Consider the following 24,677-nt stretch of genomic DNA (forward strand, 5'->3'; position numbering starts at 1 on the left):
GTCCCCACATCACATCCTTTAAACTTAAGAAAAATAAATAGTTTCCCAAACCTATATCAGACATCCATGTACTTATTTGCCAAGTAGCTTAGCTTAAAAAGAGGTAGTATTCCAAAATGAATGCAAACAATGCAATTAGGACATTGACACGGTGTAAATGTTAGGCACTGTGTTATATATTAATTAAGAAAAAAATGTATACAATAATCAGCACAAAGTACACACTACACAACATAGTTAAGGAAAAATGAGGAACATAAAAAGTAAGTCAAAAAGACCGGATGGGATTACAGGGATGAAGAACACTGAATAAAGTAAGCAACATGTGAGTGAACATACACTGTAAGAAAGGGGAGAGAGGGAGGGAGGGGAGAGGTGTTGGAAGAGATGCAGTATATTTATTGCCTCTGTCAAGAGCTCGTTTTCACTCATGCTTCCTGAGAGCCACTAGAGGGAAAAAGATCTCAAGCCTCCTGCATCAGAGAGACAGAGTGTGAAAAATCCTCTCACCTTTCCAGTCACGTCCTCACGTTAGCCTCGGCTACATTTTGGCTGGGTCAATGTCAGAGTAACTGCAGGCTTAAACAAGATGCTCTGAGTGAGCAATCAATCCGGCTCTGTCAGAGAGAGAGCGAGTGCTGCCAACAGCAGATGAGAGCGGAGGAGGGGGGGTTGTTGATCATAAGAGGTTAAATTCGCCATTTGGAAATTTAACGTCCCTCTCTCACGTTTTCATCTCGTTTTTATTAGTGAAAAAAAATGTCAGGATATTTTAGAGTTGTTTTGATATCGTTACTAGTATTGGATATACTCGCTGATTCAGCAAAAATTCTGGCAAATCAGTATCGACGAGTATTTGAAACTATAAACCGATCTGATCTTTTTAAATGAGACATATGCCTACTAGCTTTATCTTAACATTGCAAACCTGAAGTCTGTTCTTCCTTGCTGCTCAGAATGCAAACACACTCAGGTATCGTTTCAGTACTCAGTATTGACCGATACCCTGAGCTCAGGTATCGGAATCTGTATCGAGAAGGGAAAAAAAGTATCGGAACATCCCTAGTATATTTTCATTATGGTTGCCGTCATCATCGTTTAGTTTGTTTTGTTTTCATCTGTAAAAACTACAAAAAAAATTTCCATACAAAATCCAGGAGAATATAAATAACGTACTCTGCCATGCAATCGCTGTAATGAAATTGGTCTTGTTTTGCAATAATCCAAGTCTTACTGGCATTTCAGCAGAATAAACAACAGTAGCGTTAACATCAAAATGCACAGCAGCAGTGAATGTTTGTTGATGGTAAATTAATCGACAGAACAAAAAAGAAATGCAACCCTTGCGACAAAACTACACAGTTATTATTGTGGAGCACTTTTTCCCCCTTGCAGACTATGCATCCCTGTTTTTGTATGCTTTTATCTGTTATTTTGTGTATCTGGAAGATATCCACATGGAGGAAAACTATAGTAATTTATAATAAACGTGTTTTTGAACCACATAGTAAAGTGTATATTGTGTACAACTCTTTGTTAATGAATGCTACAGAATAGCATATTAAACAGATAAACTTTAATAAATACTGTAACTTTAGTGTAAACTGTGGTGCAAGGTAATGGTGTATAATTATACCGTAGAAAACTGAAGCTTCTTGAATAATTTGTTTATTACTACAGTTGTGTTGTACCACAGCAACAATATAATTACGACGACAGTTTAAGTCAAGTAATTATCTATAGTATGCTTCCAAACACTATAGTATTTACTATAAGTTGGTATTTAACGTAATTAACGTAATTATACAGTATGTACCGCATCGATGACAGGCAAATATATTTTAGTTCAGTAGAAAACTCTGCCCTCTTTATGATATAAGGATCATGCCGAACAAATGTGATTAATTTCTATTTACAGTATATCTCCCTCGAAATATGATATAAATCACAAAAATTCAGCCCTCTATGTAAATTTCGTGTGTCATCAGAACCACATGATTGAAAACAACCTATACACAAAACACATTTTTCAGTGCTGTTAGTGGTGATATGAAGACCTGGACAAAGATGACAAAATGTTACTTTTTAAGAAATTTGATAACTTGCTTTTTATACTTCACTTTGAAAGTAAGAGTAGATTTCATGAATTCACCATACTTATGACTAAAATGGCACTTTGAGAGGTTTGTTAAATACGTGCCTAGCTCAAGATGCACTAATAAGCAATTAACAAATCAGAACATGCTGGACCAGCTGACCAATCAGAGCTCACTGCATATTCCTGAAGGAGGGGCTTCATAGAACCAGAACTGCCCTGTACTTTTTGAATAAATGTACTAAAATATACGAAAAATATGGAAAGAAATAAAATGTTACAGTGCACCCTTAAGCACAATAAAGGCTTTAAAATGCATCTGACTGACCACACATATTTCACACTGAGGTTTTAAACAGATTCTGTAATGCTAATGATTTGGGGTCACATCTCACCCGAAACTTTGGTTAACTCTATACTCAAATACTGACCCTGCAATACAAGCGAGTCAAAATCCCCACAGTCTCTACTTGCTCCAGCTTTTTCTTGCTCTCTTATGCTGAAACTCTCCTGCTTCTGACAGGTCACAAGGTAATGATTCTGCTACCATGATGCAACAGGCAGAGCTGTCGGCTGTCAGGAGTTAAACTCATGAAGGAATAAGCTGTCATTAAGCAAGCTTGCTTTCTTTCTCAAACACACACACACACACACACACACACACAGACACACACACACACACACAGACACACAGACACACATAGTTTTTACACATTCATTCTCTCTGCAACCCAGCTGTCAGATTCCGGCCCTGTTTCCCAGCGCTGCCACTGCGGCCTTCTGTAGACGCCCATGGTCTGTCACACACTCTTCGCTGTGGGGATAATGCACAATCTTCTCTTACATACTAGCACGCAGTCAGTGGTGTGTGTGTGTGTGTGTGTGTGTGTGACCGGCTAAACTCTGACTTGCACAGCAGCTGGATCAGCAAAAATTGTATTGATCAGATGTCTTCAAGAGTTAAATTAATAGTTTTGTATTTATTTGTTCGCAAACATTATTATGAAATATTTAATTGTGATAAAAATACAGTTTGATGTTTAAATGAAATTTGTGGATGTAATAACTGTAAATACTTTAAGTGACTTTCTATTAGGGTTGCACAATATGTGGTTTCAGCATCGATATCTCAATGAGATCATTCGCATTCAATATATAGTGAAAACGGTCTTTGTGTTTTTGAGGACTGTGACTGTACCTGTATGACGATTTTAAAAGCATTCAGGCCTAAGAAATTGTACTGTAACTTTAATAATGAATAATTTTATATAAGTATTCATAAAATGAAGACTAGAGTATTATTTTACATTTGATTATTAAATTACTGTATACCTGAAACTGTTCGACAATAAGTCATTGTTTATTTAATTTGTATCTTTTTCTTTAGTGTATTTATCTATGCTTGTGTGTGTGTGTGTGTGTGTGTGTGTGTGTGTGTGTGTGTGTGTGTGTGTGTGTGTATATATATATATATATATATATATATATATATATATATATATATATATATATATATATATATATATATATATATATATATAGGTATATATATGTATATATATGTATATATATGTATATATATGTATATATTTAATATAATGCAGATGCACTCCCCTACAGAATCATCCAGATCAATCTAAAATAATAAATTTAGAAATAGAGATATTCAAGTCATCTGGTGAAATTGTAATATACTGTATACAGCAATAATACAGCAATGTTACATTTTTCCAATATCCCGCCACCCTATTTGCTATGTAGGGATGTAACTATTCACCTGACTCACGATTCAATACGATTCACGATACTAATCTCATGATTTAGTCATGATTTAGTCACGATTTTAACAAATTATTTGAAAACAAATTTAAGGTGAAGATCCCTTCTTTTTTCTTAAATATTATTTTTGCATAATAATATAATTTCTGAATTCCAGTATCATGACAACCCTATTTGTAATACTGCGAAATATTATTAAAACTTAAAACAAGTGTTTGTTTGTTTTTTCATGTAAACAAATTTAGAAGTAGAAAGATTAAAAGAACAGAATTTATGTGAAAGGGTAAATGAAAAAAAAAACTTTTGAACATTATTATTTTGCCAAGATAATTTATTGAATAGAAAAAATCCAATGTAAACATAGGGCTTTATTTTAACAGTCTAGGCACAAAGTCTAAAGCGCATGGTGCAAAAGCATTAAGGGCATGTCCGAATCCACTTTTGCTATTTTAAGGACGGAAAAATACAGTCTGCGCCCTGGTGTATGGTCTCACAGTGTTGTGCTTATTCTCTTATGAGTTATGGATGTGTTTTGAGAATAACATGCAATAAACCAATCAGAGTCTAATTTCCAATCCCCTATAAGAGTCAGTTGCATCCCATGGCACATTGCTATTTACATGGTGTACTTTGTAAGTGGAAAAACTAAATGCTTCACAAGCGAGTAAACAGTTATACAGACCATCTGCAGCAAGAGTATAAAGAACGAGCCTCCTCCATTCAGCCTCTTTACTTTCACTTTACTTTACCTCTTTACTCCTTTACTTTCATGGAAAAGTAAAACGGTGTTGTATGCACTCCACTGAAGACATCCATTAGCCTACATATTTAATTTGAAATTGTCATGAACAAACTGAAAAAAACAACATGAACGCATGGAGGTAGTGTTTTTTTATATTTATGTAAAAAATAATAATTATGTAACATTTTAATCCTTTAATTGTTTTCATGTGTAATGAGATTTGTGTATTGCTGTACATCCTGTGTGTATTAAGCAATGTGTTAGTGTTTGTATTTGCTATTTAAACAACATGGCACAAAATGTAAAAAATTTGGGTTGCACTGGTCTGAAAATAGCAACAAGACACGCCAAACACATCTAGCGCCTTAATGTGCGAGTGTATGATAGGGCCCATAGTCTTTATTGTCATCTTTAATAATTTTACTGCATCATTTTTGAAAAAAGTAAGTTCAATTGCTTACATATTACATGTTTAGAGAAAGAGAGATGGAGAGAGAAAAGTTAGAAGAAAATAGAAAAGTTGCCACCTGATGATGAATGAATCTTTAAAAAGGTGCTTGATTTTATGTTTCTTCACAAAAGAACTGATCTCTCCTTAGTCAATCTATAAACTGTCCTGCAGTGCTCATCTGAACATTTACAACACCATCTTCCTTCAAGACATGCTGTGTCATCTTTAAAAATGTTCTAATAAAGACAACAATCCACATCAAACATGAGCGCAACTCAAAAAAAAAAAAACTCAACCAGCTTTATTTTACACCTTTTTTCCTACCCGCCGCTAATCTTTAATAAAGCTCCACAGGACAGATCAGGGAGCAATGAAACCTGCCTGTATGTGCGCATGTAAGCGATTCCCATCAGAATAGCACAGAATCTCACAGGCTAAAAGAACAGACTGATCTCGGATCAGAGCGAGTGTTTGGCGCATGGCCTCAGGTGGCCTTGTTTATCACAGAGGAAATCACAAACACGAGCCGTCACTTGAAGAATCAGACAGCGCATCCGCAGCCCTTCAGCAATACAGATATTGCAAAGTGACAGCCGCATTCTCTCTGTCACGCTGATACACACACAGCAAACGCTGAATCTCTCTCTCTCTTGCTGTAAATGCTATTATGATGATGTCACAGCAAAGCCGGGGTCATTATTTAGTATGATAAATGGTCGCCACTGCACTGTGCATTGTATACCCCCCCAAAAACGTACCTCTTCGCAAATGCAATAAGCCACCTCACAGACTCCTCGTCCCTGTCCGTCTTTTTCCGGCGCTGTGCGAAAAGTGACTTTGCCCGTGGATATCTCTCCATGTGTGTGTGTGAGTGTGTGTTTTATGACATTTAGATGGAAGAGCGAGAGAGATCTCCCTTAAGTCAATTTGAACGCACGGGCCGATGAAATTACACAGGTAGCGGCGGGCGGCGTGACAAACGACTAGCCGCGATGGACGGAAATAACTCCACTCGGGGATACGTCCTCCGACAGAGAAAAGAAATGAAAATCTAAATTACAGTTTACAGTGCAGATGTAACAGCAAAACAGCTCCTTTTGCCAGGTAAATAAATATCTATGGATGGGAGAGTGTAAAGGAGGAGAAAATAAGGATGGATATGGCGGTCGCTCAAGACTACGGGAATGTGAAATTATTTGCATTGATATGAAACTATTAAGGCCAGTGCTCCAGATATTTACTCAGCCTGCTTGTATCTTTACAGGGCAAACCATAATACAAATAAATATATAAACGGTGTAATATATTTAAAAAAACACACACACATACACGCTGATATGCAACACTTGTCAACACAAATCTAGAAATATTAAAATTAAGAAAGTCTGTAAATATAGACTGTAAAAAATGCTGGGGTTCACACAATTCCTTTGTGCAGTCCCAAAACAAATTTGGTTAAGTTAACGTGATAGTTTTTTTTCAAGTGAATGTTCATGTTCAATATTTAAGCTCCCAAATAAAACTCATTTTAAATAACCTGATCGACCTTTTATCCATAGGCTATCAATATTAATTTAATTGCTTATTACTATTTATGAGTGGGTCAGTATATTATTCAATGCAAGCGTGGGCCAAAATATTTATTTTCAAGCAGAGCACCTTAAAGGGTTAAACAAGCAGGAAAAATTATTTTGAACGTGTGGAACAATTATAATAATTATTAATACTAATAATAAAGTCTCTTAAGCATTTATTAGATTGTATTATTTCATTACACCAGTCGTCAGTGTAACATGTTCCTATACCACGTTCGTTCGTTCGTTCGTTTGTTTTTGTTTATGATCAAATCAATTTATTACAATGATTTCTGAATGATCATGTGGTACTAAGAAAAAGAATAATAGCAATAATACTATATAAAGAAATATAAAGTTTTTACATAATGTATCGGTCAAAAAGACGAGACGTGCCATGTTGATATCTGTTATTATACACACAGAAAGTATATTAAATGCAAATAAAAAGGTTTTTATTGTGTTGATTCTTGAAAATTTACGAACCATATATAAACTCAACCCAATCAACTGTTGTTTCATCTCTAAGTATTTCCATAGCCAATCAACAACTATAACCCACCTCTTTGGCACGGTTAATGAAGGGTATCTGCGTCCCACTGTTGAGGTCTTCATTAATGATGAGGCGTCGTGCCCACTGGCCTGCCCTCACCACTCCACTGCCCTGGATGAGAACCATGATCTTCTCTGGGTTACTGAGGGCGTCCTCACTCACATAAACAAAGCTTTTCGGTTCGTCCTCAGTCGCATCAACCTGAAGGAACATAAATATTATAATCAGTACCAAACAGATCATGATCGCCAATTACAGCAAGATAGACCAGATTAAAGCCAATTCAACCTATAGTTACAAAATCTCCCATATATTAATGAACACACTTAGGGCACTGTGAAACTATAAAATCTTCTGAATCCAATAGAAGTGGTCTCGCTTGTAAGTAAAACGAGAAATCTAATATTCATCATATTTCGTTAAACTTGAAAAAGTGTGAACATCGATTTTATTCTAAAAAAAAAAAATTGTGCTGTTTGTGAGACTTTAAAAAAAAAGACTTATGACTGCAGATTTGTCAGCTGCGCATTCATGATGCGTATCTTCTGTTCCACCACAGCCCAAAGGTGCTCTATTGGATTGAGTTCTGGTGACTGTAGAGGACATTTGAGTACAGTGAACTCATTGTCATGTTCAAGAATCCAGTCTGAGATGATTTGCGCTTTATGACATGGTGCGTTATCCTGCTGGAAGTAGCCTTCAGAAAATGGGTACACTGTGGTCATAAAGGTATGGACATGGTTAGCAACAATACTCAGGTATGCTGTGGTGTTGACAGAATGCTCAATTGGTACTAATGAGTCCAAAGTGTTCCAAGAAAATTACACCACCACCAGCAGCCTGAACCATTGATACAAGGCAGGATGGATCGATGCTTTCATGTTGTTAATGCCAAATTCTGACCCTACCATCCGAATGTGGCAGCAGAAATCGAGACTCATCAGACCAGGCAACGTTTTTCCAATCTTCTATTGTCCAACGTTGGTGAGCCTGTGTGAATTGTAGCCTCAGTTTCCTGTTCTTAGCTGACAGGAGTAGCACCCGGTGGCACCCGCCTCAAAGTTCGATGTTACAGTATGTGCATTCAGAGATGCTCTTCTGCATACCTCGGTTGTTACCAGTGGTTTTTAATTTACTGTTGCGTTTTTTTTATCAGCTGGAAATAGTCTGGCCATTCCCCTTTGACCTCTGGCATCAACAAGGCATTTGTGCCCACAGAACTGCTGCTCACTGGATATTTTCCATTTGTCTGACCATTTTCTGTAAACCCTAGAGATGGTTGTGCCTGAAAATCCCAGTAGATCAGCAGTTTCTGAAATACTCAGACCAGCCTGTCTGGCACCAACAACCATGCCACGTTCAAAGTCACTTAATTCACATTTCTTTCCCATTCTGATGTTCGGTTTGAACTGCAGCTGATCATCTGGACCATGTCTATATGCGTAAATGCATTGAGATGCTGCCATGTGATTGGTTGAATAAAAATTTGCGTTAAGGAGCAGTTGGACCTAATAAAGTGGCCGGTGAGTATATATACAATAGATTAGTCTGTACCGAAGTCAAAACTGGAACCCATTTAACTAAATAATTTATGATAACCAAAGTTACTACATGCCAAGTGCCAAAGTTACTACATGCCAGTTAATATTAAAATATTCAATTAAATATAAAAAAATCTAAATCAAGAAAAAAAAATCAAGCAGACCATAAAAATATACATAATTTAGTTTTGTACATAATTTGTACATAATTTAATTTTGTACTTTGTATTGTTTTGCAACACCTCATTAGATTTTAAATGTATTATTTATTGTACTATTTAAATATAATATTATTATGTATAATGTAATATTTACTATTTCTAAAGATATCAGGTGACCACACTCTTATTGTAATGGATAAACGGTTTAATAAAACTGTTTTGTTTAAATGCATTAATTTTAATAAAGGGGGAAATCAAACAAAACTATTCATCATTTTGTTGGAATGTAGTTTTCTTTTTATTTTTGCAACCTTAAAATTTAAATGTAATATCTTACTATTTCTAAAGATGTCACTTATTTTATTGGATATAAAATGGTTTTGTTCAAAAATGCATCAACAAATATTGTTAATATTCACAGAGAAATGGATAAAACATTCGTTTGGAAAAGATTTGATTATAAAAGATGTTTTTTTTTGTGCTGTTTGTGTGACTTAGTCAATCCCCTGATGTATGTCAACAACGACATTTACTCTTATTAAAGGGAGGCAGGACACTCAGGAACAGCGGAGTGACTCAGAGCCTGGAATCAGTTCTAATGAACGGCGTTGAATGCCGAGCTACACTGCCAGCTGCTGAGAAAAGTCAACCGTTGTCTGCCTGCGTCTGATGACTTCATTACACTGCAACAAATCCGTCTCGACTTTTACACGCCGTATGCTTCCTGAGCGGTTACGAGGCAAACTCTGAGATGAGCATAAAAATCGTACGATAGAAAATAACACTAAATATAGTGCATGTGCTCTTCTTTAAAATGGACTTTGATAAATGGATGAAGCACTAAATGCGGTTGGTCACAGGTAGCTGTGCCCGTGAAGCTCTCGGAAAAGACAATACAGACTCGGAGAACATCATTTGGTAAATACTCTCCACAAATAAAACAGCTCATAAAAGCCTGCGCCAGCATTGTTCAGGTGATTTATGGAGAGTAATTTACAGTGCTTTTAAAAGGACATAAATTCAGCTTCCACCAAGTGCAAACACCCGCTATCAAAAATGATGTGTAGTTTAATGATGCACCTTTTAAAAAGTGTACTAGAAATCATAACGTTATTGCTCTTATGAATGCAGAGACCACACCTTGAGCGTATGGTACTTTAACTTCAGAACAAATCCAATATTATCCTGGAGAGTTTAGAAGTGTTGGAGAATAATACATTTTCAGGCAATCCAGACCATTGTAATGTTATCCGATGTTAAGCACAACTGCATCAGTTTTCACAACAACTCTGTTTTGATTCAAATAGTTTGCATCTAAAGTTTTCAAAGGAGGGAAAAGGGCATTACTGTACTTACTGGTAGGATCTCCTTCTTCAGGTTGCAGTCTTTCTCCAAGCGTTCATACACATACTTTGTAATGATCTGCAGGAGACAAGAGGGACATCCTTATTAGTTTTTTTTTTTTTTCCAAATGAAAAAAACTGGAACAACATAAAATGTATAAAATATGAGTTTGCTGCAGTAACAAAAGAAAACATTCATGATAGTGTTTTATGTCTTTAAATGTAAAGTCAAGTCAAATCAAGCTATGTAAATAAATTACATAAAAAAGTAATAATGACCACAGATATTAAAGTAATAATGACCACAGAATACAGTATGTTGCATGTGTATATTTTCGCAATAGCCAAAAATACAAGAGCCAAAATTATTAATTTATTAAATCATAAGAGCATTGTTATATAAGCATTTTGTAGATTTTCTTAAAAAATAAATGTATAATAATTAGTAATATGAATTGTTAAAAATTTCCTTTTAACAACTTTAAAGGACATTTTCAAAATGTAGATTACAATTATTAGAGTATTAGGTAAAGATTATGTTGCATAAGCATTTTGTACATTTTCTTCTGTAAATATATCAAATATAAATGTATAAATAGTCATATGAATTGTTTAAAAAAAAAATTGGACAACTTAAAGACCATTTTAATCAAATCTAGATTAAAATCAATAGAGGAATAGGAAAAGAGCATGTTCCATATGCATTTTGTACATTTAGTAATACAAATGGTTAAACACTTAATTTAGACAACCTTAAAGACCATTTTCTTAAAATGTAGATTAAAATCATTGACGTATTAGGAAAAGATCATGTTCCATACTTATTTTGTATATTCTCCTTAGAAATAAATTTATAATTAGTAATATGAATGGCTAAACACTCATTAGGTATTAGGTAAATGTCAAAAATAAATACATAATTAGTAATATGAATTGATAAAAAACTTAGTTTGGATAACTTTAAAGACCAAATAGTTCTCAAAATGTAGATTTTTTTTTTTAGCCCTCCATTCCAGATATTTATATATTTAGATCTCTGCCAAATGTCATGTTTTGTATTTTAACAGACAACAGATCAAATGAAAGATTATTTATTCAGCTTTCAGGTGATGTTTAGATCTTCCAAAACTGACAAGTATAATTGGTTTTGGGATCCTGGATCACAAATTATACAAAAAAAACATCTTACAATTAATCATGATAAGCTGATTACAGTGGTCAGATAATGGAAATATGTTAACATCTATAACATCTATACAGCAGAGTTAAATAAGGCTGCATTTATATAAATTCAAGCTGCATGTTGGCAAATAAGTAAAACAGCACAGATTTTTTATTTGTTGGAAAGCTTCCTAAATAAAAGCTGAAAATGACGTGTTAATTCTTATAATAATAATAATAATAATAATAATAATAATAATTATTATTATTATTATTATTATTATTATTATTATTATTATTATTATTATTATTATTATTATTATTAGTGTTAAAATCTGTGTAATGCATCACTATATAAAAAAAATGTCTGTTGCGAGGTCAGTTAATTATTTAGCACAATCATAAATAGTAAACAACTACTGTAAAAAACCACAAACTAAATCTGACCCTAAAGTATACAGACCTTTTTATGAGAAACAGAATCAATCACGCTCCTTTGCATATATGCAAAGTACATGCAGTTGCACTCTCGACAGCCTCGGTGAATGAGATAATTGGAACTGTCTGGATTTCAGTTGTTCAGCACAGAGAGCAGAGTGTACAAGTGCTGTCAGCCTGAAGCGGGGCAAATCTAGAGTACAAACAGCGTGTTGATGTAAGGTATGTTTATCCCTGCAGCTAAATTGCTAAAGAACGTGTACACAGTGCAATTTCAACCCCGGGCCAAAAGTTTCATGGTTCAGTGGCATCAACAACTTCGAGCGTTTCTTTCTTGTTTTTGCTTCTGCTCATGATCTGCAACAGCTGAAACTACAGTGTTTTAAGAGGTGGATGGCAAATGTGCTAATTAATGCTAGATATTTTATGGTGGTTGTAATTTGGCAATGGTCAGCAGAACAGACCTGCCTTGACGGGGCTTATCTTCCAGGGTATGATGATCCTAGGATGGCACTCTTTATATTAGATTTTATGGCCCACCCGGGAGGAGGCATTAACAGATGCCCCTCTGGAATGAAGCATGAAGGTGGTGGAGTCATATCTGTGTCTGACGACTGAGACTGTCAGCTGTGGTGGTCCTGCCGAATGTGTGAGGTCTTGATCTGCAGTCAAACTGATGTGCTGCTCGGAGAAGTCAGGGTGATGGGGAACAGTGGTCCTCAACCGATGGTTCAAAACCCCAAAAAAATGCTAACGCTGATAGAGTTGTAGCGCTGTGAGAGTAAACCTCACTCCCTTGGCCACAAATATTAGCAACTCATGCTAAAGTTTGTGGTTGTTGAATGGATAGTTCACCCAAAAATGAAAATTCTGTCATCCTTTACTTGTTTCTTTTCAATTTAACAAAAAAGAAGATATCTTGCTGAAAGCTGAAAACCTGAAACCATTGACTTCCATTGTATTTGTTTTTTCCTACAATGTAAGTGAAAGGTTACAAGTTTTCAGCTTTCTTCAAAATGTTTTATTTTATGTTCAATAGAAGAAAATCATAAACAGGGCTCGAAATTGCACCTGAAATTTTATCTATGCAACCTCAAAATATATTTGTGCGAGTGCATAAATTGTTGAGTGCGACCAGTTTTCACTGCAAAATGATCACCGCATACGCGGATTTTGGAGACATTCATACAAAATGCATCTTTGCACTTGAAACGCGAAACACAGCGCTCAGGATTAGATTAAAACTGTTGTCATGTCAACTTGCTGCAGTAAACAAAGCCTGCAATGCTTGCCCCGCCTTCACGCTCTTCTTATTGGCCCACTGCTCTTGAACTGAACGCGAATGGATTGGTTAAAATCAGCTGTCAATCACTCAGTCAATGCCTTCCTTCAGATGACAGGGAGAGCTACACAACCGCGAAAATGTAAAGTGCCGAAGATGAGAGTGAAAACAACACTGACAGATTTTGTTTTACAAACCACCTAAAGTTACAAATAATGGCACATCTTATTACTGACCATGTGGTGAATGTTAATCCACCATCTACACTTTTCGACTTTTAAAAGACTTCCATTGGCTTCAAGTCTGCTATGAAAATAACTAAAGCATTCACTGTAAAGTCTGTGGGATGGAATTTTCAGGTAGCTGTTTGCCACATCTACACATTTTAGAGAGGTTCTGTTTAATCCTTAATTTCATTGCCAGATTTTGTCAGCTGAGCAAGTGGCAGCTATGTAAAATTAAACGCCATGTACACCATCGCAAAAGGGCTTGCGCTGATTAAGATTAAACTAATATTGCAGCTCATGAAAAGACTGATATTGCTATTAAGATGACGTATGCAGATAATAAGGTATATGTCAAAAGCATCTGTGCAATATCAGACACCACCTGTGAGAACACAGCAGTTATCGTTAACAGATTTATTCATGTCAAGCAGTGCGTGGGTGTGACAAAATTTTGGCTGGTGCGCCTACATTTAAGTTAGGAGCACCAGTGCTACCAAGCAAAAAGGTTCATTTCGAGCCCTGATAAAGATTTGAAACCACTTGAGGATGAGTACATTGATAGTTTTTACATGTCGTCACACTACTGACGGAATGCGCCACTGGTGGGCAAAACAATACTATCTAAAATATGACCACCAATTCACAGACGGAGTATTTCTCTTTTTTACCCAAAATAAATGGATAATTGTTGTGCAAAATGGTTTAACATGACTAACCAATGGGGATTCTGTGCTTCTACAGAATTCCTTTAGACAAAGAACAGCCAGAAATGAGAAATGTATGAATTTGTGCCGCATGGTAGCATCACTAGCTATGTTTCCATCCACCTAACTAAATATAGTGTTAATTCTAATTAAAAAAACGTTGATGGAAACGAAAAGATACGCATAAATTTTGAAAAGGCGCATAAAAAGCATGCGCATAACTGAGTAGGATAAACTTTTTTTATTCAATAAGAAAAGATGGACATAAACTGTGATGGAAACACTTTTACCGAACAAATTCCAGCATACGCATTAAAAAAGGTCATGTGATTTTGTTATAAGAAATCATGTGATGATAAAAATGTGTGTGAATGGACAAACCAGCAGGCTGAGAACATTGTAAAACATCTGAAATGTTGTTTTGGTCACTCTAAAATGCCTTAACTATTTCTGTATTAGTGTTATTATTTTATTAACGACCTCTAGAATCAAAAGCGTCTGTGCTCCGCGTTGCATGCCTTCAAACACCACCGCGCGTTCACTGCGTGTCAGGATTGTCTTCTGAGGCAGTTATTAAATGACCATCTAAGTCAGTTATTAAATGAAGAAAAGATTCATGCAGCTTCTCCTACCGCACCAAATTCCATTTTCACAGTTGATATTTGGCGCCAGATAATCAGAAGTGACATTTGATGTTGGATGGAAAAGCTGCTTTATTCGCACATCTTTTATGCGATATTCCAGTTTTACCTCCCGTCCTGCCTATTACATATCCATAAAACACAGTGGTATAGCCGGGCTCGGATCATATCGCTTTCTCACTACAATTGATTTCTGGTTTCAACACGCTAACTGGGCAAATGAGACAGGTTCCGAAACAAAAGTCTAGGTGTAAAAGCACCCTAAAACAGATGGAAAATGACCGATTTGTGCTGCATTTCTGTGAAAATACCAGTATAGTTGCCATTACGGGCTATTATTTTTTTTTGCCAGCCAGGTCTCCGGACAGGTCACGTGACTGAAAACTATCAATAGTGAATACATTTTCATTTTAGGGTGAGCTATCCCTTTAACATCCTTATCCGGTTTGATCCTTACATGGAGAGGGACAGGTAAAACCAGAAAAGTTAACACTCATGCATATGTATAACAGAAGTTGAGGAGAAGGAGCTGTGTAAGTAAGCCTCAGTCACTTCAACTGATGCTAGTGTCTTTGCCCAACACAAGACAAGTAAATCCTCAAGGGCTTACACTGATGCCGTATCCTAGACTAGATAGATGTTTAAGGTTGTGAATGAAATGAGCTGTGTAAGTACACCCAACCCCACAGGAACACTACTAATTGATGCTAGAGGCAGCAGTCCATTCATATACTTGTCCAGTTTAAATCTTGCTTGGATGGGGTCTAAGTAGAGCTCGAAGGGTTATGTTGGTGCCATGACCAAAATGGGAGAGAGGTCGAAGGATAAGTGTTAACAGACACCAAGTCGTAGGACATGTGAGTAATCTTAACAACCTTGGCCTCAAGAAGCAGACAAGAGACTGATTCTAAAGACTCCAGTCTTACAGTCTGAATTGCACTGAACTGAACAGGGCCAGAAAACCAGGAGTTATACTGGTGCCGTGACCCAGTCAAGAGTTTTTAACTTGAGTTTATCACACACACACACACACACTAAATTAGCAACAGCTCTTTATATATGATATTTTGTGTGGTTAATTATTGGCTGCCAGGAGCATGAAACAAACAATGATTTACAAACAAACCACTCAAACTATAAATACAAGTAGAATTTGTCAAATCAAAATGAAAACCTTTGAACATTTTGCAACTAATCGAAATCAAGTTATACACTACCTGACAAAAGTCCTGTCGTCAATCCTAGTTGTAAGAGCAACAAATAATAACTTGACTTCTAGTTGATCATTTGGGAAAGTGGCAGAAGATACATTTGTCCCATTAATTATCTGTTGAACTGCATTCCAATCATCACAAATACTGCAGAAGACCTATTGGAACACACTCTGACCCAAGATTCTCACAGAAATCATTTTGGTGAAGGAAAAATCATGATTTGGGGTTACGTTCAGTACGGGGGTGTGCGAGAGATCTGCAGATTGGATGGCAACATCAACAGCCTGAGGTGTCAAGACATTTGTGCTGCCCATTACATCACAAACCACAGGAGAGGGCAAATTCTCCCAGCAGGATAGCGCTCTTCTCATATTTCAGCCTTCCACATTAAAGTTCCTGAAGCAAGAAGGTCAAGGTGCTCCAGGATTGACCAGTCCAGTCACCAGACATGAACTTTATTGAGAATGTCTGGTGTAAATGAAGGAGGCATTGAAGATGAATCCAAAGAATCTTGATGAACTCTGGGAGTTCTGCAAGAACATTTTCTTTGCCATTCCAGATGACTTTATTAAGTTATTTGAGTCACTGCAGAGATGTATGGATGCAGTCCTGCAAGCTCCGTAATCTAGAGGCCTTTGCCTTTCATATAAGCCTTCTGATACCATGCTAGGGCTGAATGATACCCAGTTATACCTCTCTTTTCACCCTGATGATCCCTCGGTTCGAGCTCGCATCTCAGCCCTGCCTGTCAGACATTTCACACTGGATGAAAGATCATCATCTTCAGCTTAACCTCGCGAAAACGGAAATGCTTGAAGTTTCTGCCAACCCGACTCTACACCATAACTTTCCAGATGGATGGGGCAACCATTACTGCATCCAAAATGGTAAAAAGCCTTGGAGTAACGATTGATGACCAACTAAACTTCTCTAACCACATTTCTAGAACTGCTCGACCTAGCAGATTCGCACTCTATAACATCAGAAAGGTCCGACCCTTCCTATCTGAACATGCAGTTCAACTCGTTGTTCAAGCTCTTGTGCTCTCCAAACTGGATTATTGCAACTCTCTACTAGCTGGGCTTCCAGCTAACTTTATGAAACCTCTTCAGAACGCAGCAGCACGAGTGGTCTTTGATGAACCCAAAAGAGCACGTCACTCCGCTACTCACCCGTTTGCACTGGCTGCCAGTTGCTGCTCGCATCAAATTCAAAGCTCTGATGTTTGCTTACAAAGCCACCTCTGGCTTTGCTCCTTCTTATCTGCTCTCACTTCTGCAGATTTATGAGCCCTTCAGAAACTTGCGTTCTGTGAATGAATGTCGCCTCGTGGTTCCATCCCTAAGAGGGAAGAAATCACTTTCCCGAACTCTCGCATTCAATTTGCCCAGTTGGTGGAATGAACTCCCTAACTGCATCAGAACGGCAGAGTCACTTGCTGTCTTCAAGAAACGACTAAAAACTCAACTATTTAGTCTCCACTTTCCTTCCTAATCTGTAACTGCCTCTCTGGCTATACCACTAACTGAACTCTCTCTCAAAAAAAAAAATAAACATTACTAATGCTTTGCTTCTTAGACTTTACACACCTGAAACTTGCCTATAGCACTTATTCACTGTTGCTCTTATAGTTGTGTAAATTGCTTCCTTGTCCTCATTTGTAAGTCGCTTTGGATAAAAGCATCTGCTAAATGACTACATGTAAATGTAAATGATACCAAATGATCAACTAGAAGTCAAGTTTTATTTGTTGTTCCTAAAACGTGGATAGGCGACAAGACTTTTGTTAGGTAATGTAGATACTTTCAACATTTTTGTATGACATATACCATTTTTTAAACTACACACAACAAGCAGACCAGACCATAAAAAAAGTCCTGAAAAAAAAATTTTGAAAACCACAGATTTAGAATCAAAATCAAATCCAATAGAATATATTAATGGAAACTAAAATTCCAAATTAACTATTATCTGTCCCCTCAAATGCAAAGAATCAACAAAAACAAATGTGCATTTGCATTCATACCCACAATCATGACATGGAAGAATATAAATAATGAATAAATACAAATAAAACAAACTTCATATAATGTAATATTACAACCATAATGGTTACATACTTGTTTAAAGGCATAACACTTAGACTAAGCTATTCCTTATTTGATTACAAACACCAAAAGTGCATTAGGCTTAAATGAGCTAATGCAAATGGATATTAGTGCTCATCAGCGGTCAGCGGGCCTAAATGAGATGACTGATATCTCTACAGACCGTGGCAGAGGCAGTGACAGTAGGAAGATACAGGCAGCTCAACAGTACCTAATTCACTAAATGTCAAGCTCTCTGATGAAGACTAAAATGGTTGTGAAGTGCAATATGCTCGTGTTTAATGACATCAATAAGCCTTGCAGGAAATTTCATTTATACTACATTATTGCTTCAGTGCCTCAGGTGCTTCTCTTTTGATATATGAGAGAAGAGAATGAGGGGGTCTTGAAAGGGCGCGTGGATTCTGCACGAGATGGGCCACAGACGTTCACTCTCACATATGATTGAGTGTTTGTTCAGCAAGATTGTGAGGCTTCTTGAGGATAAGATGTGTGAGTGAACGCTACATGTTCCTTCATACTGTGAGTGGACTGACAGAGGGGAAAGACAATATACAGGAATTATGTATTCCATGTACAGGCAGCTGATAGGAGAGAGTGTAAGTGCTTATTCGAGTCAAGCATCTCATTCAGCTTCATAAGTAATTGTGATTTTGATCATCTCTGGCTACTGTACAGTACACATTCAACATTGAACAGTTACAGAAATAATATAATTGCTGCCATTAGAGTCTTTTTGGCTTGAGATTTCAGTCTCATTCCCTTCTATTGGTATTTAGGTTAATATTGGTTAATATAGCCTGTTTTGCTGCTTGATGTTGCATACTGACATATTGAATTTTCTTCTTATATTACTTTATGTATAGTTATGAACACTGTTTGTAGCAAGTAGTTTGACCATTTTCTGCTGTTTATTATTCCTAGTCAATTCTCCCATAGGCAACTGAATCTGAAGTTCTAAAACAATTGCAAAAATTATCACTTCCGCATTGCAGATAATCAATATCAATGTAAAGTCAATGACATAAAATAATGTAATGTAATGTAATATGTGCAACATCACAGTGCTACTTGTGTGGTGTTGTTTATGCAACTCTGTGTATTTAGCATTAATGTTATTTAACATTAGTTTAAAATGTCCGCTGAGGAAAACCTTTCAACAAATATAGAAAACTGTATAGAAAATATAGAAAACTAGATCACTCTACCATCTCTGTAGCCAGTCGATGGCACAACTATGTAATGTGAACTGTCAAAAACTACAAACACTCACCATTTTGCAACACAAAATACTTTTGTTAAAAGCAGGGTGAATACAACTTCAGCTACAGCGCTCCCCACTGCTGGAATCAGCTTCCAGAAATGATTGGATGTGCTCCAACTTTAGGTACATTCACAATAAGACTTAAAACACATCTGTTTAGCTGTGTCTTTACTGATTGAGCACTGTGCTACATCTGACAGAGCGCATTATTATATCTTTCTTTACTTTTTCATTCTTTTAAAGCCTGTTTTAAACACATTGTAATCTGTTTTGAATCATTTGTATTCTTTGTTTTTATTTTCTTCTACTTGTCTCTTTTATGCCTGTTAATGTAAAGCATTTTGAATTACCATTGTGTACGAAATGTGCTATATAAATAAACTTGGCCTTGCCTTAAAATACTACTCTTATATATATATATATATATATATATATATATATATATATATATATATATATATATATATATAAGGAATATGATACGGAGTCCATGCACTTGGCAAACTGTCAGCTCAGCTCAACCATGCACACATCATTTTGTTGTTTGTTGTTTGTTGTTTATTCAAGTTGTGTGCTTGAAATAGATGCTGAATAGCCAAAACATGTCACTGGAAAAGCACTAATTAAGAAACATTAAGAATAGTCGGCGCATCCTTATGAAAATGTAAATAATTACTCAAAAATAAATAGAAAAGATGTTGTTTTTTTTTTATCAAAATCAGTCCTTCAATTTTATTTTTGATGCAACATTCAACATAATTTCACGTTACGAGTCAGTTTAATATTTTGTCATTTGAATTACTTGTATGGTCAATTTGATTTGAATTAAACTAACTAAATAAATAAAGGAATAAACAAAACAAATAAATAAAATAAATAAGACAGCAAGACTTTTTACTTATTTGTAATTTAATCTGAATACTCTTCTTTGATCACATACTAGACAGTGACCACTGTAAATATAACAAAATACTTTCAATTAATAACTAGAGATGCTCAAAATAACATATTAACCATTAACTGAAAGGGTGCATTTATAACCAATTAATGGTATCAGTTACATAATAAAAATATAATTTTATATATTTTTAAAGTTTGGCTGCATAAGGGGCCGATCACAGCAAGCGTGCTTTTTGCGTTGAGAAAGGCATCTTTTGAATAGTTTACTAACGGCCGCAAGTCTTTTGTGAACTGCTTATGAACGAATAATGAATTAGCCTGCTATATTCATTTGACGGAAGAAAAAAACATATGATGGGAAAAAACAGCCTATGCTGGTTCTTAAAAAGGATTCAATCAGTGTTTTCGTTTTGTAATCTAAATTTGTCATTTAAATGAAAAATGTCTAAAGCAGGCCTATTAATTTTATTCTTTTTTTTATTCATATGATACTTTTTTCTATGCTGTTGGAAACACTGCAGCTGCGTGAAGATGTCCTGCTGCTGTTCCATTGTTAATATGTTCGCATGTTTAAATAAATCAATATTAAAATGCAATAATGTGTCAGACACAAAATAGACACGTTTTTATTTTATTAAATAATCATTTTATATGAATCTGACCAGTTAACCATTAATATTCGGTTAACGAGCGATGGTTGTCAGTTTGCAAAATTAACAAAAATGAACATCCCTAGTTATAACACAGAAACATACACTACTGAAAGTATTCAATTCAAAAGTCTAGACATTCTCTCCCACAGCCAGAGAATCCTACATCAGACTCATTTTAATTCATTTACTCACTGCATCCATTACCACTTTGAATAACAGGCCAAGTAATATGGAAAATATTCCACATTAACTAAAATAACTGCTCTGTGGGAACCAAAGACATAGCAGTGACTTCATGGAATCTTTAGGAAATTAATTTTACAGGAAATACAAAATTGCTCCGACTGAAAATGACAAGACAAGAAGGATTAAGTAAGGTCAAGCATTTAATAAACACTGCATGGGAAAGACAAACTCATCTGATTGGTCTTATTCATCTGAAAAACAAACAAACCAAAAAATAATACACTGAATCATCTCATCCCCATTTGACTATTGGATCGAGAAAAAAAAAAGTTAAGACTTTGTTCAGTCATGTAATTTGTACTAATGTCTTTTTACAAAAGGCAGCACTTCTAATAAAAAGGATAGAAGGAAAGATGACTCCAGCAGAACTCACGCAGAGTCTGCACAGTTCACATCACTGAAAGCTTGAGAAATGCCCCAAAAAATCTCTCAGAGCCTTTGGGCTATTTTTTTTAGGTCTTCACAAAACAACTTTGAATAGCTCATACATTATTTGTACAGTATTCAGAAAAGATTATTTTCAGAGGTTTAACTTTTGGCCCCCAGACTCACAACACCCTGCAAGCTGCACTCAAACAAAGCACATGTTCGGTGTTTGAACATACTGTATAGTTCATACCTCCTTCACAGGTGACGCAATCCAAACTGCTGAACCTTAACGTTTCAACCAATTGGCATGTCACTGAGAAGATTCCCTCAGGCGTATATACAGAAAATCAATTCTAGCAGTTAATATCCTAAATAATCTTATGGAATATTAGTGTTTGCCTTGACTGCCCTCCTATAGATAAATTGACATGGAGAGGAGAGCACAATCGCCTGTCATTGTAATTAGAGCACAGCGCTGTCGCATAATTAATATTGTCTTATTAGTCTGATAATGAAAACCCTGCAGGTAAGAATGCTAAGTGCTCCTCACCTCCCCCTCCAAACGTGATGAGGGTGGTGATCACAGACCTGCCGGAGAGCATTGTCATGTTTTTTTTTTTTTTAATTGGAATGAAGGAATACATTTAGATGGGACAAGGCTAATGGAAGTTCAGAAACAAGAAAAACACACCTGTAATCAAAAGAATCATGTCCTTCGGCTTTTTTTTTACTCTACTGGAAACAGCTCAATTTAATTTGGATACTAGTTTAGGAACACCTTACTAGTACCGGGTTGGACCCACTTTTGCCTTCAGTACTGCCTTAATCCTTCATGGCATAGATTTAACAAGGTACTGGAAATATTCCTCAGAGATTTTGGTATATATTGACATGATAGCATCACGCAGTTGCTGCAGATTTATCGGCTGCACATCCATGATGCGAATCTCACGTTTCACCACATCAAAAAGGTGCTCTGTTGGATTGAGTTCTGGTGACTGTGGAGGCCATTTGAGTACAGTGAACTCATTGTCATGTTCAAGAAACCAGTCTGAGATTATTCACGCTTTATGACATGACGCATTATCCTGCTAGAAGTAGCCATCAGAAGATGGATACACTGTGGTTATTAAGAGATGGACAAGGTCAGCAACAATACTCAGGTAGGCTGTGGTGTTCACACAATGCTCAATTGGTACTAATGAGCACAAAGTGTGCCAAGAAAAGATCCCCCACACCATTACACCACCACCCCCATACTGAACCGTTGATACAAGGAAGGATGGATCCATGCTTTCATGTTGTTGATGCCAAATTCTGAGCCAACCATCCGAATGTTTCAGCAGAAATCGAGACTCATCAGACCAGGAAAGATTTTTTCCAATCTTCTGTCGTACAATTTTGGTGAGCCTGTGTAAACTGTAGCCTCAGTTTCCTGTTCTTAGCTGAATAAAAAGAACAAAATAAAAATAATAAAGCAGTAAGGTTTTCAAAAATGAAACAAATGATCAGTTAAACAAAATGAAAGTAAATTACGCAAATCATCCTTCATATGCAAATATGTGTTTTCAGTGCTGTTTTATTCACAATTACAGACTGTACAGCTATTTGATTTTTTTTAATACAACTCATACTGATAAAGGCAGGCTGCAATGTCAAACTATGACAAATGATTATCTTTATTATAGAGGTTTTGCCGTGAATTTGTCAATTTAATGTGAAAACACAATGCAGAGGGGCTCCACTGTTTAACATAACCGTGAACAAAATCATATTTGAATTATGTTTGTTCCTCACGTAAAACTCCACCAAAACAGTTCAATGTGAATAATGAAAACATTACAAACAAATAACATTAAACATTTTGGTTAGACTTGTGTATTTTCATCATATTATTTTAATGGCTTGAGCTACTACTGATGTTAGTTAATACATTCATTCATTAAATACGTTACTTTATTAATGTTAATGTTAACTGTCTGTATAAAAAGTGAATAAATTAGTTGACCTCTATATTTGATTCATCATGTTGTAACCTTTAAACTGTAACTATAAACTACTCTTCCAAAGAGAAAACAGCTGTTTGGATTACATGTAGAAATGTAACACTATGAGTTTCCAATGTCATTAAATGCATAATTTCACTATGCAAAACATTCCCATCCCATACAATCTACTGCTAAGCCTGCAAAACAGTAAACCCCATATTGTGCTGCTGGAATCCCCAACAAAAGACGCACAAACACAACCCCGTCTCATCAGGCAATGATATGGGTCTCAAACAGGACACTGAGTGACCACACAGGGTCAGCTCCAGGCTCTGACTCTGGGAGAGGGGTTTGTTTACGAGGTACCAAAGTGGTGGTCATGATCTAGAGGATCAGGGAGGAAGGAAGAGCCTTAGCAGAGGGATCTGCAGGGGAGCAGTTTTAGAGACAGAGCATATCAGAGAAGAAGGGGTCAACTAATCCCCCCACAGGCCCGTCCTCTGCCAGCTCACGCACGACACCACAGCTGAAAAAAGAGCGAGCGTGGGAGGAACGAGAGCCGAGAGAAAGGCATAGACGCCACTGTGGCCTTGACCAGAGCATGTCGTCTGGGTGGGCAAGCGATAAGGTGGACACACACAGCTGAGGGGCTTAATGAAGTGCACCGTTGTCTAAGAAAGTTGATCTATTTGTAAACTCCCATGCGGCAAGAATCCTCTTCAAACAAGGAGGAGGGGGATCTGTGATGAGCGGGATAAGTCAGGGGAAGCGATAAAGAACGGAAAAAAATCCACAGACCTCCCACAACGGAGGTATTACCACTCAATCTCTCCATCCGGCTGACCTTAGCTCTCGGGTGATGAGGCATTTGTGTTCCAGCAGAAGCGTCATATGAAACTTTGACCTGTTCTATGAGGGGAATCCTGGAGGGAATTGAAAAATGAGGACAGGTGCTTATCAGGTGGTCCTGCTCTGACCTGGACTAATGAGCCGACTGGACTCGGGACAGTGAAAGGTAATCAATACTGCAAGATGTGTTTGCCTTAGCCACTGCAAGCTGACTTCGGATCAGTCATCCGGTCGGGTCTGAGAGTTGTTTGGATAATGATAGCGAGTGAGAGGACGGTGCACTGGTGGAGTGACGGCTCAGGGAATTATCGACAGATTGAAAGGCAAGAATAAAGAACGTATAAAGACAAGACAAATCCCTGAACCCGAAACAAAAACACAAGGTCGAGGATAG

General features: G+C 36.5%; 1 protein-coding gene across 4 annotated transcripts in view; it reads right to left on the reverse strand.

Annotated features, from left to right (window-relative positions):
- fam172a (family with sequence similarity 172 member A) overlaps window positions 1-24,677 on the reverse strand; it is a 323,437-nt gene that overhangs the window by 268,215 nt on the left and 30,545 nt on the right. For all 4 annotated transcript variants that reach the window (XR_008837858.1, XM_056458470.1, XM_056458469.1 and 1 more), the window contains exons 5-6: window positions 10,253-10,318; window positions 7,204-7,395 (exon numbers count right to left, since the gene is read on the reverse strand). Coding sequence is in view for 3 of the 4 variants with exons in the window: in XM_056458470.1 (XP_056314445.1) it covers window positions 7,204-7,395; window positions 10,253-10,318 (258 nt within the window). In the remaining variant the exon portion in view is untranslated. The remainder of the gene's footprint in view (window positions 1-7,203; window positions 7,396-10,252; window positions 10,319-24,677) is intronic.

This window comes from Danio aesculapii, chromosome 5, assembly GCF_903798145.1.
Source record: "Danio aesculapii chromosome 5, fDanAes4.1, whole genome shotgun sequence".
Lineage (NCBI taxonomy): Eukaryota > Metazoa > Chordata > Actinopteri > Cypriniformes > Danionidae > Danio > Danio aesculapii.